The sequence below is a fragment of the Falco naumanni genome, chromosome 1, assembly GCF_017639655.2.
Source record: "Falco naumanni isolate bFalNau1 chromosome 1, bFalNau1.pat, whole genome shotgun sequence".
Lineage (NCBI taxonomy): Eukaryota > Metazoa > Chordata > Aves > Falconiformes > Falconidae > Falco > Falco naumanni.
The window spans coordinates 83,008,068-83,028,263 of NC_054054.1; the positions used below are offsets into that span (position 1 = coordinate 83,008,068).

General features: G+C 35.0%; 1 protein-coding gene across 1 annotated transcript; it reads left to right on the top strand.

Moving 5' to 3' along the window:
- The first annotated feature begins 819 nt into the window (after positions 1 to 819).
- Positions 820 to 20,028, top strand: ANXA10 (annexin A10). Its single transcript, XM_040582403.1, has 11 exons — positions 820 to 892; positions 3,322 to 3,416; positions 7,739 to 7,852; positions 9,659 to 9,749; positions 10,373 to 10,452; positions 13,069 to 13,122; positions 13,266 to 13,359; positions 14,805 to 14,900; positions 15,561 to 15,619; positions 17,694 to 17,816; positions 18,610 to 20,028. Exons 1-11 carry the CDS (start codon positions 853 to 855, stop codon positions 18,676 to 18,678), a joined length of 915 nt encoding a protein of 304 aa, XP_040438337.1. The 5' UTR covers positions 820 to 852; the 3' UTR covers positions 18,679 to 20,028.
- The last annotated feature ends 168 nt before the right edge of the window (positions 20,029 to 20,196 follow it).

A 20,196-nucleotide genomic window follows, 5' to 3' on the forward strand; every position in this document is an offset into this window, starting at 1 on the left:
ATATTGACTGAGACCAGGAATCATCATAAAAGATTACCTTTACACTTGGTAGATCCAGAAAGGCAGGGAGAATCCTCAGAGGGACTAAAGAAGTTAACCAGGGGACAGAGTTATGTAGCTTTCAGCCTCAGTTATTTTCTTCTGTATACATATGGGTCCATGATTCTGTTAAAATGAGTACATCCATTCTGCCTATTATTCTTAATAATTTCTTTAAAAGCATAAGAAAAAATACATGAAATAAAGTGCCACTGAGAATGAACTGAAAGTAATTTAATCAGTTACAAAGTAAATGGAAAAATCTTGTTGCCTTCTACATGGCATAACAGAAAGCTATCTCACATTTAACAGTAACAATTCTTTAAAAACTCACTATGTTTGTAAGCAACCTATGTGTATCATTCATGTTCTCACTAGTCCTTTCAAATTAGAAATACCATGAGAAATAGATATTGAAGACTGTCAGGGATATCATGGATTACCTTTGAAAGATAATATTTTCAGGAAAAGGTTGGCAAAGAGATACGTTCAAAATGTGGTTACATTTTAATGCAAAAAATATTAACTAGTATTAGATTTTTTTTTCAGGCCTAACTCATGCTAGGGGCAACTTCCTCAAATATGATGTTTCTTTTTTTAGGGCTTACTGCAAGTTCAAGTTCTGTTTCCTAAATTAAAAGCTTTGCAACCTGTTCCCCATGAAGCAAAGACAACTTAATGTTATGATCATTGGTTTTCAACAGAATTATATGTGCGGTGTTAGAGATATTACACACCTCAGTAATTAAAGGCTGCTTTCTCCTTTAGCAGACACAAGGAACAATTTTTCCCGCTCCAAATTTCAACCCTATTATGGATGCCCAGTTGCTAGGAGGAGCCCTACAGGGAATTAGTGAGTATCTCGACTGATTCTAACACACATTTTTATTTATTTTTTTCTCCAGGAATCTCTCATAAAATAACCGGCACTAAGCAAATTAAAAACTCATAAAATAAAGAATGTCACCATGTATCTGTTGAGTCTTCAAGGTATCACACTAAAACACATTAGTGATGTGCAAATAAATCATATATTTGCATTTACAGGAACTAAGAAGTGATTAAGATTAAACTAAAATCTATACCAACACTTACAGTAATGAGTGCTTTCCTTGAGAAAATAAGAAAAAGAAAACAGAATTCTGTTATGTCACTACAGTGAAGGCCAACAAAGGAAAGGTTTTTAATTGTAATTTCAACAATTCACTATTACCAGGGACTGTTAAATCTTTTAATCAGTCATCAAGAAATAAAAATAAATGGAGTATAAATTAATGATCTTTCACTCATAAGCAATTTTTTGGTTTAGTCTATGTAAAAAAAAAATTTTTGTGCACCAAAGCATTTTCCTTTATTCAGACTTCTGTGTTTTCCTGTTGAACACATTGGTATTGCTGAGGGTCAGATTATTGATTGGTTTTTTTTTTTTACTATGAGAAACATTTTTCTCACATTAAAATTGTTTTCTGTATCAGAATTTTTATACCCCTTGGGCTTTTCACAAGGCTGTACAGCACTGAATTTTGCATTGTTTTCAGTTCTTTTAATGGAAATGTGAGGACATAGACATAATGTCAAATGAATCAAAATAAGAATTATTGATTAAGGGGAATCTGAAGTATCTGTTTGATCATTGGCTACAGATGAAAAGTTTTGAACATTTTACTAAACTTCCAGTGCTTTTAATGCAACGTTGCTAACGTGACAATGCAGAGATGATTCTCTTAATTTAACAGTGTATATATAAGCACATTAACCTTACTTTTAATTTACCTATCAAAGTACATGGAACAAAATTCAGATTTCAAGGACAATTGGCAAAATAGAAAGTTCAGCTTCAGAGGAGTTCAAGTCTCTATAGCCTTTACAGGCACTGACACTCTGACCATAAATCTTGCATTTATCCCTGTGAGAAGGTTCAGTCACGTACGTTGTCCCACTGACACCAGTGATATTACACAAATTAATAAAGTTATTCAGGTTTTAAAATATTTCCTGAATCCTTCCTACATAAGCTGTACATATTCCTAGTGATAATTATTTTCTGAAAAGTAAAAAGAAATCCTTATGCACAGTTTCAGAAATATTTCCATGCTGTGAGTTTGATGGAAATTAATCTTACTGATGTTGAATCAGTAATATACTGATGTTAAATAAAGTGTCTTTCTAAAAAACTGGTGTATTTGTGGGTAGATGATCCAAAAGAAAGAGAACTAAACCTGGTATATAATAAGCAAATACAGACTTCCTCTGTCAACTTAGGAAAAAAAGTATTCCATTTCCAATTATATTTGTGCCAAAATGGAACCAATCAGTTATTGATTATACAATAAAATCTGCCTAACAAAGCTGTAATAGGTACAGAATGTGTATCTGTAACACACATATATATATATGTCTATATAACAAAGACTGGTAGAAATTTGACTACCCTACCCCATTCAGATGCTACCTGATACCCATGCTTTCCAGCCTAACTTATCTCTGCTGCAAGTGTGATAAAGTCAATTGATTTACACTCAGAGATACATTTATGCTGGAATGTCATTAAAATGCTCAGCCATCTGAAATTACCAAAAACCAACTTATGGAATGGAAAAAAATATTTTAAATGACAAAATAATTTTCACAATATATTCGTCATTATCTTTTTCATAAGCAGTAAATACTGACTCATTCTAGAAGTTTAGCAGTATGCTCTAGTCATTAAGCAAAAGATCATAGATAACCTTCAACAAAATGCCCTTGGAAATTGGTTAAAATATAATTTTTAAAACTTTGTAACTTATTTTATATAGTTCCTCTGAAAACATATATCTTTCAGTTTTTCAACAAATAGTCTGACTATAATTTGTCATCCCCATAAGAGAGATCCCTAGCCCTGAAATAACAATTTAATCAATATCAACAGGGCACAGAAATATGACTTCCCAGGCTCGGGTATGAATTCTGCTAGTGTGCCTAGTTCTGAATAGATGAAAGTCTCTATCTGTTGTATTGATGCTTTCAAATCCATTGAGCTTGAGAGCATGGTGATGTATCTGATAACAACAGACTAGTTCATTTTTTGCTGGTATTACACCAGCAAGCAAAAGGTACATAAGCATGGTAAATACAACTGATGTTGGTAAATACCAGTGGAATATTAATCTGTTGATGTATTTTTTCAAGAAATCAGATTAATGTTCTGTTCATGGTAATGAAAAAGGCATGAACAATCACAAATGTAAGCAAATGTCAACACTTTGTTGATTTAGAGTCTCTGTCGCGTTTCCTTTACAGGTTGTGAAAAAGATGTGTTGATTGACATCCTAACGCAGCGTTGCAATTCACAGCGGCTTATGATTGCTGAAGCATACAGAGACATGTATGGCAGGGTACGACTGAGCTGTTTTATACTTTCATTTCTTCTGTCTCTCTTGTCTCCAGTGTGGTTGGTCAGCAGTCACTGGAACCAAAAGCCTGGCAGGCAGCTGGCTGTCACCAACAGATTGGCACACAATTTTGCTCATTTAACTATTAATGCTTCTGATGGTTTCAAATTGTTTTTATATAGCAGTAGAAGCATGTCTGCCACACACAAAGTTTAAAAAAAAGGAACATGGAAAGTTTCTTCTTCTGTAGCTCATCCTCCTCTCTATTGACCAAACCAGAATTTCTGGACAGACTTATTTCTTCTCCTGTGCGCTTTTGCAGGTTTCTGCATTCTTTTCTCAAGTTTTTAGAATACTTAATAAAACAGTATTGTATTTGGGTTGAAACACGAAAGAAAACCACCATACTAATAATTACAGGTAGTTGTATCTTACTCACACACTGATTAATGTTCTCATCTCAAGCAGTGACATTCTCATATCTCATACCATATAACCCCATCCATACATTAAGCACAATACTCATCTGAGCTGCTTAATGCTAAATTTAGGAATCTTTGAAATGTGTTTCAAAAATCTGAAGATGTAAAAAGCTAGCTTTTTTTTTTTTCAAATACATTTTATCCCTGTTTACTGTACATAACAAGCTGGTTTTCATTATACAAATTCTTAAACATACAGAGATAAGACATCCTCATTCTGTTTCCAGATCTACTATTGCTAACCAAATGACTTTGCGGAAGTTGCAATGCCTGCACTTTCCTCAGTTACCCCAGCTATATAAGGATGAAAATAATAGCAACACCTTTTGTAAAATCCCTGTGAAATCTAGTGACAAAAAATGCTGTATGAAACTAGATACTATTGGAAAGCTAAAGAAAAATGCTGTGATTAAACTGATCAGACATGCCCTTTCCATAATAGAAGCCAGCCAAACATTTTAAAGAAAATCCAGTTTTCTTCTTTTCCTAAAAAAACTAAAGGCTCACTGGGAAGTGCTGTGAAGGTCAGTGTATGCCTGCCATTAACCTGATTAGCATGAATGAGAGTGAGTTTGCAGAAATCCTACCACACAGCCATCAGACTTAGAGTTCAACTACAAATAGTTCATTCAAAAACTACACCTTAACTGCTGATGGCATAGTCTGTTACACCACCAGTCTCTTAAGCAGTAGAACAGTGTATTTTCTTCTTTGGGTGGCCAAGCAGTTTTCCAGTGACAGCCTTTGTGCCACCTGTATACCAAAATACCTCACACCCATTGACCCCTAAATATGCTGAAACAATGCCTTATTCTCCTAGAACTGGGGGGAAAAGAAGAGCTGGATTTAATCGGTGTAGCGGGTTGATTTTGTGCTGTTACTCAATAGGAGATCACTGGTTTATCACAGGAGATAACTGGGCTGTTATAAAAAATCAAACACACGATATTTGTGTTATTTTAGATGTAGCCTTGAATGCATGAATATGTTTTAAATAGACGATAAAGAACAACAACTGAATCACGGTATCCTTACCTTCCAAAGACCATGACAATGACTGCAATCAGTGGTTCTGAATGATTAGAAGTGTTTTTCTATGGTGAAGTATTTACCAGGTTACCATTACCATTACACATGCAAACCACACAAGTTCAGGGCTTATCCATGGAACGTTCCTCACTGCGTTTTACTTTTACTCATAGAAAACTAAAGCATGTCAAGCTACCCAAATATGCCGGTGATAGTAAAGCACTCACACCCAGTCTTTTCAAGTCTTCACTTATCTCCTTAACCACTGGACAGTTCTCCTTCTCTATTCTGTCTATAGCAGCTTGATTTTTTTTTTCACTTTTTCTCTGGGGTGTTTCAACTGGACCTATCATTTTAACAAGGAAAAACTTTTTAAAGCTGCATATTATTTTTTATCTTTAATTTCTGCCATCTGATATATGAGGATGACCTAGAGATAACACTAATGATACCTCAGTAAGAATTACCAGATGTCCTTCAGGACTGGAGTTAGGATTTCCCATATTTAGTATTCATAGAGAACAACTATCAACTTGCTCACCACTGATCTATCTGGATTTTCTTTTCAAATCCAAAATAAAAATATAAACCATTAAATAAATCCCTATGAAAACATACCACCATCAATTGTATAACTGTCAGCCATATCCATTCAAACTGAATGTGCCACAGACCTAGAGATCTAGAAGAAATTAAAAAAAGCCAAAGAAAACTTCAGATGTCATTTTTAAGAATTTCAGTCTCTAAAACTATGAATAATAGAAGTGAAAGGCCAGCAAACTATTTTCATATTCCAGCAATGGACTACAGAGAATTCTGAAACTCATGGAACATCTTGCATATACACCCAGAATTTTAATTTAAAGTAATCCATTAAGCACTAGGTATACTTCATAGCACAAGATACATCACAATACTCCTAACAGCTTTCAAAAAAACCCCCACCTAGTTCTACCTTTTGCCATGTGGAAACGAGGGTCAGTATGAACTAGCTCTACTCTAGCTCAGAAATGAAACAGAAATGCCAGGTTTTTTTCTCTCACCTGTGACAGCAGAGATACTGAAATGGCTCATCTGGTTAGTGCTCCATGCAGTTTATTTGATTAATGCCTCAAGAGTTTGTTATCTTGGGCAGGAACTGCCCAACAGGATGGGATGCACCTCACCCTGAATTGCTGCAGTTTACACTTCAGAAGATACTTTAGCACACATCAGTGATAACATTTCACTGGCTGTAATCTGCTTTAATGGTTATACTGCACTGGGCAAATGCACCATTTGGCAGTCTCATCTTAGTCCCAGTGGTAAACTCTGCAGGACAAAGAAGGCAGACACCTAGGCAATAACAAATTTAACTTTCTCAATTTAATCTATGGTAAACCTCTCAGCCCAGTCCTCCATTCTCTTAATTTTAATTGTCTGCTCAATATGATAGCTGCTATGCCCATTCATTTGGCAAATGTAAAGCGTGACACATTAGAAATATATAAATATATAAAAAAGGAAAATAAAACCATGAACTGGCTGCATGATTCAGACATACAGAGAAGCTTTAAGATCCCTTCTTAACAATTAGCTTTCAAGGATTTTTCATAGCAGAGACGATTAGGAAATGTTAATAATGACCATTTAGAGTTGTCTTTTCTTATTTTTTCAACACTTCCCTTAGCTCTGATTGCAAGAGCAATCTTTAATGAGTATCCACTTCTATTATTAATCCATTTTCCTACAGGCATGTTGTCAGAAGTGAAATGTCTTAATGAATTAATTTCTATTCCATGTGTGATTTAGTGCTTGTCAAATGCATCTAATGTGCATTTACTGATGACTGCGTATGTTTCTTCATCATAAATTTAATTTTTAGCGTTTATAAGTCCTTCATTACTACTCCAGCTACTAATTTAATTGCATTCAGATATGCATCAAACCAAAGTACAGGCCTGAAAAAGATGCAGCTCTGAAAACAATAGTTTTTAACACAGGAACCATTTCCGATACTCCTTTAAAGTCAGACTTAGGTCAGAACACATCTGACAGCTGCCTAGTGCTGTACACAAAACAAACGAAAAATGAGTGTGCAAGTATCCTCTTAATCACAAACAGCGACAGTATAACTAACAAGCTTTTGGCATTTGCAGTGTTTTGAAGGATACTACCAGGAAAAGGGATAGTGGGGACCAAACTCTCATCCATTTCTCAGCTACCTTGGCAAGCAAATATTAAGACATACGCAGGTGGGGAAGGGGTTCCTTTTTATCAATCCAGCATCTGTCAAAAGTAGTGAATTCAGTTTGAAGGTAATATATACATAAACTGAAGCACATAACCTTCCAGTAATACAAAGCTGTTATTTTTGTGCACTAGAGACAATATGGAGGATTTTTTAAATTATTCACATAGTAACACTGAAAAAAGCACAAGAAATCTCCTGTGTTCTATGGGTGCTTAGCTCCCACAGATTCACACAGAAAATATGACAAGAGAAGCTGCAGGTGCTCTGCTTTGGTATTCCGGTTTCCAAGCCTGTAAGTAGTAGTTGCACTTAAACCCCTGAATTTTCTTCTGTATTCTAACAACCCAAAAATCAACAACCTTATGTGGTCCACTGGCTTGTGTGTCTATTGTCATCTCACTCATACTATTAGAACAAGCAGGTAATATTTAAATGAATATTTTTCTTAATTTTAGCCAGAATTCAACTTTGACGGTTCAGCTTTATTCCTTTTCAGAGAAAACCACTGATACTTTTTTTCAAGCTGTTTTAATAAAGCATGACCATTGAAATAATCCTGTCTATGCGTTTTTCTTTTCAAGGATCTGATAACAGACCTAAAAGAGAATCTCTCTCATCACTTCAAAGAAGTCATGGTCGGCTTGATGTATCCACCTGCCTCCTATGATGCCCATGAGCTCTGGCATGCCTTGAAGGTACTTGTCAAATTCAGAATTTCTTAGAATCACTAATTACAGTACTGAACATATGTTAAAATAATTAAATAATTTTTTTTGACATTTAAATGTTTGATAAACTGCTGGAAGTTAACACACTAGAATAGTATACTACGTAGTATTACACTAGGTCATCAGAAATACATTGCTATATGAAATGTATTCATTGGTAGGCTAAAACCAGTGTAAATAACATCCTTGTCATGTAACAAATACAACCCATGGTAAGCTTGGTAAATGAAGGAATATTTATACAGAGAAATGTAAGGCCCTGATCCTGCAGGCATTTATGTATGTTATGAACAAAATTCATTAGAACAACAGTGCCATGCACTAAGTCTCCTGTTCTCAAAAGACCAATACTTCTTTAGCAGAACATGTCTTTACATAAATACTTACAAATTACTCTCTGATCACTCCACTCAAATTGAGATGATTGCACATTTTGAAGAAAATATTTCCTTTTCTTCCCAGGATCTGAGCCTGTGCTCCTTAAACAACTTAAGTTTTGAAACAAGAATATTTTTTCAAATATCATGTGATTAAATGGTGAAACTCATTCCTGCAGGGCACTGTGCTGGCCAAAAGCATAAACTAGTTCATAAAGGTCTTAAATACTTAGAAAACAGGTCTCCTGATGGCTATTGAAAATAATAATCCTTGGCAAATTCCTTCTCAGGAATTCCATTCTTGGAAGATGGGAAGGCATATCACAGCTCAACACTGTTTTCCTTTTCTTTCCACAAATATTTGCTACTGGCCACTGTCACAAATAAGACACAGTTTATATGATTCTGAGTGAAGTGATCTACCTTATATATTTTGAGAATCCCCTCAAAAACAAAAAAATAACAATTCACTGGTTTTCCTTGTCCTTCAGATACTTTAACCAATGCACTTTTTAGAGCAATTTTACAGTTGGCATTAAAAGGATTGTGAAATATCATTGGTATCACTGGAAGCCTGAATTTTATTAAAATTATTTACAAGATTGCCAAAGTTATATTTTTTTCTAAACATGGCTTAAACTTTCTTATAGTAGTCTATCCTGATCTGGATTCATATGGCCAAAGTAAATAACAGGCCATATGTGTCTCCAGTCTCAGGCTTGACGTCATGTTCTCCCATTATCGCAGATGCAGAATACTCACCACCACTATACATGTGCATATCAAAAGCAGCAAATACAGCATATCTTATGTCATTCAAGTTTATAAAAATAATTCAAGTCCTGTGGCAAAATACGGTGATTTGCAGCACTGCGTGCATGGCCTTCCCTTGATATGCATTCTTCCCTTGATGCATGATGCTGTGATATGCTAGATATCACAGATCATAACATTCCTAAATAGATTTTTTTTAAAATGAAATGACAAAAGCACAACATAACAGCTGTGGCTCATATCTACTTCAGATTGCCTGAACACTTGCTAGGGATGTATGCTTAATCTTTGCATCTGATTTCTTGCAGCAAATCCTAAATCTTTACTAAAGCTGTACAATTCTTCCCATTATGTTTCTGTCAACACTAATCTTACTTCATTCCTCACTTGTTAATGTACATGCTGAAATTCAGACTAAGTAAGAACACATTTAAAATACAGGGTTCTACTATCAATTTAAAGTAATTTCTACTTAAACAGGTAGACTATGCAAAAGTACACTCTGCATTGCTCCAGCAAACCTCTGTTCTTTTGTTACTTTTGATAAGCACAGCACTGCTTTCTTGTAAAAGGTGTGGTTTCTACCAACAACATATTTTCATATTTACTTCTTTCTACACAGGGAGTAGACACAGAAGAAAAATGTCTAATTGACATATTAGCCTCACGATCAAATATGGAGATCTTCCAGATGAAAGAAGCCTACTTAATGCGTAATGTTTTTTACAAGTACACAGTAGCAGCTGCATACATGAAGGAACTGAACTACAAAACTGACTTCTCAATACTAACTGGTTCCCTTTCCCCTCCTCTCCCATACTATATACAAAAGGCTGAAGCAAAATGTTTAATATGTCATAGTATTTTTGAGATGTATTGCTGGCTATGACATTTGAAATACATGGAAGCCATACCTAGGGATTTTCAGAAACATTTGCACACTTTGTTCAGAAAAATGCATAAGCTGTTTCCTTTCAAAAAAGCGCTTACTCTGGGTGGACACTCCGCTCATTTGCCTTGATGGGATATTTCCAAGTCTCCACCATCACACCGCAGCAGTAGTGGTGGGGGTGCGCCCATGGGTGTGTGGACAGGCAAGGCGGGGCAGAGGCTGAAGCCCCTGGCCAGGCAGAGCACCTCAGCAGGGCCCAGACAGACTGCCAGCCCTATGGCCAGGTCTGTGTAGCATCTGCTTGGATTACTGTGGAATAATCACCATAGAAAATGGACAAGTATTTGAACCCTTTTTATTGATCCTTTGTTTGCCAATTTTCATTTGTACTATTCAAAGCATGTTCTTTTGTGATTTAGATCATACGTTTTTTGTTTAATCTAGAATATAATAATGACCTTCAACAAGATATCGATGCTGAGACTTCAGGTCACTTCAGAGATACGCTCATGAACCTTGCTCAGGTACTATAAAAACTAGCATGGCTTAAGTTCCTAGAAAAATCATAATAATTTTTGATACTATATGAGAAGTCTTAAATTTTAAGGTGACTGTGGTTAAACCTCATTTAATAAGGCTACACTTTTGAACACAATACAGGGGAAAGCAGAAAAGAAGAGAATTTGAATTGCTTCATCTAGTCTTTGACTTTGGCTTTCAGATGAAAGCAAAGGTCAACAACCTATTTTATTAAGTCCCTGGATACTCAGCTGCTGACCCTCTGCTCAATATGTCTCATCTCAAAAGGAGCCTACTTACATGTAAAAATTAGTATTTAATTTTTAAAGCTGTTTTCTCCATTTTTGGAATACACAGTTCATAATCCAGTCTAGGCATTATGTAAAAATGGAGATATATCCACACTTGACTATGAAAGAAAGTTATTGAATAGTTCTTTGGTTTAAACATTATGTTCTTTGTGCTTAAATCACAGTGCGTTTGCATGCAGACAAAAAAATTGTCACAATCACATGCCAACTTTTGCAGTTTTACCAATTTGTTTCATGCAACAAAGTTGGTCATCCTTGTCAGATCATGAGTTGTCATTTTCATTGTAGTGACCGTGCTCATTATCTTAAAAATCTTTTGTAAACCAGAGTAACAAACAATGGCAACAGAACTGCCAGGAGATAACAGCATACGTAAGGTACACAAGAAATATTTTTTTGTAATGTTGGATGTTTTTTCCCCTAATAATGAAAATTCTTCCTTGCTTAAAAATGAAGAGCTACAGGTTAAGTAGCTTCGTTTCTCATCTTTGTTTAAATGCTGGGACGGATTTTACTTGTCAAAAGAACAATTCGAAATAATTTATCTGAGACTACATTATTAGTCCTTATTTTCTTAAACCACAGATACTACTAAAAAGGCCTGAAACCAGCAACTTCTTAGCTAACAGGATCTAACCGCTATTTTTCTGAAGAGTTGCAGGAACTTCCAACTTTACTCAGTTATACTGTATACTTCTGAAGAGTGTTAGCTGAATCATCCATTTTTGATATGATTTTATATTAAAACTCTGTGATATTTCATTAAAATATATCCTTTCTAGTTCTAGTACCATGCAATTTACAGATTATTCTATAGCAACATTTCCAATGCATCCTTCAATGCTTTTTTCAGACATCCTTTGTTTTGATTTCTATTAAATCTTGGGATGGATGACACACACATCTAACTACAGATAGAAGTAAATGTGTATCACATATGGAAAGCAAACTATTCAGTTGCTATAGTGTGGTGTTTACAGTTTTCATGTCCACACTGAGGCAGATTAGAAGTTACAGGTTAAAGTCCTTCCTAAATAAATTAACAGAGTTACAAATGCAGGCTAAGTAATATTCTAGTATAAGACAAACAGATGTTTATTCTAATTCTCTCTTTTTTGAGGGTATTAATTGAAATATGATCATTTTCTACAATTTAAAAAAATAATTATACATACTGCGGGATTATCCAGCAAAACTATGCCAAGAGTAGTTGCTATTAAATGTAACTGGGGAAACTCATTGTTCACTTGTCTGTCTTTTTTCCCTGTTTTTTCTCATGTATGTAACTTTATGCAGTCATTCTGGCATAACTCCCTTCAAGTAATTTATCTTGTTACTAAGAATTCCACTGTGTGAAATTCTTGCCATTTAATTAAAATAAAAATTAACATTTTTAACAGGAAAGAGCTACAAATCAGTCATTCTAGAAGTTGACAGCCAATACATAATTTTAATCCTCCTTTTCACATATAGGGTAAAATGACCATAAATTTTAAACTAAATTGCTTTAAACGTATATCATTAAGGCAGTGATTACATGCAGCTTGAGACTGTTAAGAGTTCTACAACCAAGGCTGATTTGTATCCTTACAAGATGATAATGGTTAAAAAAAAGCAATTCTAAAAGTTATGTGCCCTTCTCTTTCTCTAACAACTATATAATACAGATCATAACATGTTTACTAAAAGCATATTAGATTGATTTGTGTAACCAAAATCTATTAAATATATGGGAGAATTAGAAATATTCTTCTGTGGTTTATGTATCCAAGTTGTCAAACACTTTCCTAGTCTTGGATCTTAATTTTAGACAATGATTATGAGCAAGCAAAATCTCCATTGTTTGATGTGCTTGCTCCTACAGTTTGTGCCGGGAGAAAAAAAATGAGAAAACATTCTTCTGGTAATATGCATACTGATAAGAAACAACCAGTGAATGGCAAATGTTACTCTTATCCTTCATTTTCCCTTCATAGTTATGTATTATAGTAAGCAATAGTGGTAGGATGGTGATGGTAAGGTAAGAGCTTATTTTAAATGGGACTAAAAATGGGATATGTTTATCCACTTCACATTTTTTTTCCTCTCACATGACCATTTGTCATTGCAGAGTTCCTTGTCTTAGAGGAAATGAAGACATAAGGTTACAGCTTGAAGATATTTCCTACAGTTGCAAATTCAACCACTGCATACACGGATCAAATCTAAAAGTCCATATATGTTATCTCAAGAAATGAAACATAGCTTCATATAGAGACAATGTTATATTCCTGCAGTCTTTTAGAATATGTATCTTTTTTGTTCCCCCAGGGAACAAGGATGGAAGGATATGCAGATCCTTCTACAGCTGCTCAGGATGCAATGGTAAATACAGTCAGATGTGAGCTTCTCAAACATAAAAAAAAAAAAAAAAAAAAAAAAAAAAGAACAAATACAAATGTTGAAAATTGATTTAGGACTTATTTAAAATCTTTTGCTTTTTTTTCCCCCTTTTTCTGGTATATTAGATTCTATGGGAAGCATGTCAGCAGAAAACAGGCGAACACAAAAACATGCTGCAAATGATTCTCTGCAACAAGAGTTACCAGCAGTTGTGGATGGGTGGGTAATCCAGCACTTCAGCTGTTTGAACACAGAGTGGAAAGGAAAAATCTGACTTGCTAATAAAGCCATGGTTTACATACAAAGAAGCTTGGTGTGCAGCAGGGTATTAGCCTGAAACCTAAGTGTGAACTGTAAGAGCTCTCAGACTCCCGCTGACATTAATGGGATTTTGGAAGTAATGCAAAACTGAACTTTGCCTGATGACTACAGACAGCTGTAGGTAGCACAGACAGACATCAGGATCCCCTAATAACAGACTAGAATGCATGACCAAAGAAAGTCACAGGCTATGGCTGCACTGCGTTTATACACAATACAACAGGATGAGGCAGATTTTCCTTAACTATTTTCTTCATTTTTCCTAACTCTTTGCTATGAGTGGAAACATGGGAGAGGCAGTGTATTTTCAACAGATGTTTGTATGTGAAAACACATTGCTGTGTTGAAACATTTCCCCAGAAGTTTCAAAGTTTTTGATGGGAGCACTTCAAAGGTCCACATCGGCTCTCTCATAATGAACACACACACCGAAACATAATAGGACATTTTTATGTAAAATAAATAATCAGACATAATTACAGATTGCAAGAAATTTATGTGAGATCATCCAGATCTTCTACTGTAGAAAAGAAACCTGTCATAAGTTTGAGATGTCTTCTGCTCTGCAGTGGAAAAACAGTCCATTTGGTGGCAAGTTTATCACTGTGCAGCCAGCCGTATTTCTTACGTCAACTTCTAATAATAGCCTAGAACTACTTTGCTGTCATGGATCAACAAATTAGTTCTTTTATCATGACTTCTGTAAGGCTGATGATAATAGTATTAACATAATGTAACATACCTGCTTATGCTCTATGCTCTTTCTGTAACAGAGATTTGAGGGTTCTGCCTGTAATGCCTCTGTATGTTGCGTAGTAAGCAGTGAGTTGGAAATTTTCCTCCTTCCCTGAAGAAGTAAGCATGCCCTCCATATTTGTGTGTAAGTCTGGATACCTGCATTATCCAGAGAGTGTCCATGTCTGGATAGCGACATGTTACACATGTCAAGCCATGGCTTCTTGTCACAGTCTGTGAATCTCTGGACAGTTTTAGCTATCTGAGCAAGGAAGTTGTCTTAATGACATGACATTCTTACAAGTTTCATAAACAGAGGTTGCTAGATAGAGAACTTACTAAAGCTTCCAGTGAACCAAAAGCTTTGGCATGCATTCATTTTATATTGTATACTGGAGAACCCAGAGAGAGGAATGTCCTGGAAGCCAGGTTTCAGGCTACTCATTTAGATTGCCTTACATGGGGGATAAAAACATAATGAAACACTGAGAATAAATAGGGAAAAAAATAAACTCAATAGTTACAGTACTGAGGGGAAGCAGGAAAAAAATGCAAGTTGATCATTATTAATGAATGAGAATAAAGCAAGATTTCTTTTTTCCCCGAAGTTTTCCAGGAGTTCCAAAATATCTCTGGGCAAGACATAGTAGATGCCATTAATGAATGTTATGATGGATACTTTCAAGAATTACTAGTTGCAATAGGTATGTAAAAATATTATTTTATACTAGCAGTAATCACTTAATAAATATCTAGCATAGTATCTCTCATGCATCACAAATATTATTTTTCTGATATTTTTATCCTTTTTACTGCCCTATATTGCATAATTAAATTTTCAGAGATAATTAGAAAATAATATTTAAAGTATTTTTCCATGGTGTGTAAATCTACAAATGTATATATGCAGCACTAGATTCTAACTGAGCAGAACTAGTATCTGTTCTTCATTTCGTAACAAATTTTGTGTGATCAGTGATAACTGCATTACCAACTGAATCTACACATATTAAATAATTGGCAAAGTTTTCAGGACTTCAGTGGTATATAAAAAAGTTCCAGGCTTTATGTGCCTTTGTTTTCTATTTATAGAATAAGGATAATAATATATCTACACAGATGTCATGTGAGTGCATTCACTGATATTTGATAAGTCCTTTGATGCAACAGCAATGAGTCCCCACCCAAAATAAGTACCAGACTTTAAATCATAAATATAGATATGTTTGTGAAAACCAGTGGCCTAATCTTAAGTTCAGTCATGGACAGCACTACCCTACCTGGCTTTATATTTCAACGAGCTCAAAGCCAATAGACATTACTATATAATAATCTGTTAACTTGTTGCAACCCTTTTCTCCTAGTTCTCTGTGTTCGTGACAAGCCTTCCTACTTTGCTTACAGGCTTTATAATGCAATTCACGTAAGTAGTCTTTCTTCTTCACATATCATAAAAAGTAGCTTCCCTATTTTTTTGTTTGCTTCATTATAGTTAAACAGGTACATACAAATCAGTCCATTCAATCTTTAAGGTATGATTGCATGTTTTAAAACTGTTGGTATCTACATAAATTTCAAAGCAGTAGTGCCTAAGCAACAGTTAGGATCTAACTGTAACCATAAAAGGTTAAATATTTCTATTCCTTACAAAACCAAAACAAAACCAAAAACACTATCTGGTAACTGTTCATTGTATTGAAAAACTTTCTTTTCTATGGCTTGTATCTCCCCCTGCTGTGCAGAACTGAAAGTGCACTTTTATTACTATGCATTTTTTGTCTCTAAACATTTAATAAGTATTGCTAGAAATTAAATCATAGATCAAGGCTGCATTAAAAAAATTGTCATATTTTCTTGTGGGGCTCAGTGTGTGTCTGTGTGTCTGTATGTGTCTGTGTAGGTTCTTTTATCTTTGTGTGTAAGTGCTACCATACTAATACCAATGAGTGACCAAGAAGCAATTTAGGTAAATGCAAAGACACCTTTACAAATTCTTCCTACTAGATGTCACTGACGACATTTTCTTTTGTGTTTCATTCATTAGTGAAAATAGTAAGGCATTATGTTATATAAAAAATAGCATATAATCTTTTAAGTCTAATCTTTTAAGTATAACCTTCAGAAGATGGTCACAAAAGCCAGTCATGGGTAAAATGTGAAGTATCATCTTAGAGCAGGAATGGCAAACATAGGATTTAAGCCAGAACCATTGTTCAAAACTTCAGCAATGCTTCAACAGGCCCCAGATGCTGTCACTACTGCTGTGCCCTGTTTCAGCTATACCAGCAATAATGGCAGCAAAGATCCAAGGAAAATCCCAGGGGCTCAGAGGAAGAGGCAGCATTTTGTCTGAGTGGTCAAAAGAGGATTCTGGCACATGACATGAAAAAGGTTTGCCAAAAGTACCAGAAAACACCAGCTATCAGGAAAAGCGATGCTTCTCAAAGGTTCTATATCAAGTCTGCTTTTCAAGTTAAAACCTCATTTTTAGTTTTGACAAATATCACATCAATACTTTTCATCTATATTATATTCAGGTGATTGTATTTGATGCAGTTTTTAATAATTAAGAATAAACATTTGCATTTTCTTTTAATTAACATTTTACTCTGTTTTCTCAAAGTGTTTTAATGAACACAGATAATTCTCAAAACAAATGCAATAATTTAAAACAGTGTCTCTTTTTGCAGACAAGTTATGTCCAGATTATACCAAAAACTTTTTATACTCTATATTAAAGCCCACCCAGGATTCTAATGCCTGAAATTATAGTCCATAATGGGTTTTAAGAAAGATTTTAATCTGGCCATAAAACGTATAAAATTCTCTATATGCAGCTTTTTAACGTATTGGGTTTTTGAGAATAAAATTTGAATATCAATGGCTAGTCGATAAAATTATGATTTAGCTTCAAACTCTAAATTGGTCATCAGTTGTCCCAACCCTAAATCTGTTTTGATTACTTTTATTGCCACTAGATGTCCCCATTCTCCACACAATTACAATACGAAAAATTCTTTAGAAGCAAAATAAAACATAGCTGGATACAAGCTACGTAAATTCTAAATCAATGGCTTAAAATCTCACTGCATTAACATTTGGCAGCAGTTGTTGTGAAATAATTATTGGCTTCAGTATAGTTGGAATGGACTCCCCAACAACTATCACAACAGCTACCTACAAACTCAATAGCTAGTATTCCTAACAAAAGATCAAGTGTTTTCTTTTTAAAAGTTTCAGTGCATGGTTAAAACACTGTTATGTGGGGAATCTCTGTTATTCAGTAACATGAATTCTCTTATTTGAGCATGTGAAAACTCTGTAGAAGAAAACCTTTGAATGCTTAGGCTCCCTTAAAATCGAGGATATCTTTGCTAATTAGGCTACCTATGCCTAATTAATTGACTTAACTATTAAACATTAATATGAGCATATACAGATAGGCGAACATATATTGTTCAACAGTCAAGTTTCCTCTCATCTTCTTTTCTTTTTAGGACTTTGGGTTTCACAATAAAACAATTATAAGGATTCTCATTGCCAGGAGTGAGATCGACTTGTTAAATATACGACAGCGATACAAAGAGAGATACGGGAAATCACTCTTTCATGACATTAAGGTAAGTTTGTACACACTTTTGCATATATTCAGCAGTGACACCACACAGACTGTGCCAAGCCCTACCAGAAAAATACAGAGGGTTAATCTCCATTCAATCATTTGGTTAAAAAAAAAAAAAAAAAAGGGCAACATATAAAACCAATAGCATATCTTTTCAATGCCTCAGGCTGACTTCAGCAAGTGCTCAGTGAATTCTCAGCTCCCATTGTATGTGATTTTGTCCCCCCCAACAGCAAGAGGAGGATATAAACAGGGCAGGACAGTGTATGAAATAGATTGCAAGGATAGTTTCTACACTGATACCATCTTCTTTCACACTGTCCTGCATGGGTAGGCTGATACCACTTTGGTGCAAAACTGAGATAAAAATCTGGTTTTACCCTTGCGCTTTGGTAGTAGCATCAACCTACAGAAAAACTATTCCTCTTGTAGTCTTGCTCCATAACTTAAAACAAAACTCTGACACTTTATCTTTTTTATGTTGCTATAATTCAACTGTAAGATGTACAATAACTGTAGAGAAATTGCTTAGGATTTTTTTGTATTGAACTTGAGAAGTATTAAAGAGGTTTGATCCCAGCTTTCAAATGTAGTTTGTTTCTAGGTGCCCAAGCAACTGAAGCCCAAGGTATGAGAAATGAAAAAAAACTTGACCTAGAATCCTTACGAAAACACTGTAATATTTTATAAAACCTTACAACATTAGTCTAGTCCTTGCCACACACCTTGCAAGAGAAGAGAAACTAAGAAAATGTACAGTCACAGAAATACTGATTTTTTTTTTCTTGCAGCATTTTGCTTCAGGCCATTATGAGAGTGCTTTACTTGCTATCTGTGCTGGTGATGCTGAAGATTATTAAGGAAGAAGAAGATGAACTCTGAAGGGTGTATGAACCCATTTTAAATAGAAAGTGAAGCTATATACCATAGATTAACTGTACAATATCCCTACTTTACATAAAAGAACAGAAAAATCAGTGCTATACGTTTGTTAGTATTAAAACTTTCTTGAGACAGGAAAAAATGTTGGCAGGAACATGGTTTTATCCTTAGTTCTAATTAATATTTCTGTTTCTATGATTAATACAAATTAATGAAGCAAGTAGTAAAATAATTCCATGTAAGCATATGTTTATCATTTAATCTCTCGGCGTCCCAAACATTAGACAATAGGCTATGGAAGAATCTATTCACTTCCACAAGAGAGAGAAAAAACATTTTGCTTTATGTATTTTATCAGCATGATTCCTTCAAGTAATTTTTTCTCTTCCTTCCCACATTTTATGCTCTTGAACATTATTGGTTTAGTTACTATCAGCTTAAGCATCTGCCCAAATCTGTTATCAGTCACTCGCCTGCCCACTGCTTTTGTATTCTCTTTCAATTAGCTCACCTACTTAAAGGCAATTAATTCCCTCTTTCCATTTGAAGCAAAATAAAAAATGAGAATCAAGAAAAAAACATTATTCATTTAATGCCACACACCGGAAACCCCTGGAAGATGAAAAATTATGTAGCTTTGAGCAGAGAAGTTCCAGAGGTTTAGACTCTGAAATTCCGTTTGTGCCTCTCATTTTAATCATTAATTGAATGTTGACCTTCAGAGCACTGAGGTATTTCCAGAATGGCCCAGATGATATAATTCAGGAGTTGACTAGTAGTACATAACACTGTACCTCCAAATGAGGCTGAAGGATGCAGAACTTCTCAGAATACCAGCAAATGCAGTCTGACAACATCTGGTGACAACTTATACGGCAACAACGAAAGGCTGCAGGCACCAGCTGCAAGTCCTCATCCCGCAAGAAAATGTGATGCTGCTTTTAAGCATCTCAAATCTATTCGGTGCAGCCTATCCATGAGGCTTGTGAGCCTATGTATTTGTACTTTCTGTTATGCTCTTTATGTGAACAGGCGTAAGTAAGGTGAAATGTGGTAATATGCACTAAAATAACTGCCTCTGGTTTTTCTCCTGCAGCTACAAGGTTTACAACTTGACACAGACAACTTGACACTAAACTTTTAACTAGGTGCTTTCTGCAAGTATAGCTCAGCATGACTGAATAAAGCACTACTGTAAAAACATGGAAGTAACATGATCGCTTTTATGCTGTTTGCACCTGACCCCTCAGTCTGTGAAAATAACCTTATTTTCAGTGTATCTTGCTTTTTTGGCACATGCTGACTTTATGTTACAACTCTTTCAATTTACAATAAACCTAAAATTGCAGTTGAGTCCCTCTTAGGCTTGACAAATTTCAAAATATTTCAAATGGATAATTTAATTATTAAGCTACAACTTTGGAAGGAATGCTCTGGGAGGAAAAATAAACTAAAATGAGAATGAGTGTTCCTATTTGTCAGCGTTAACAAAATCC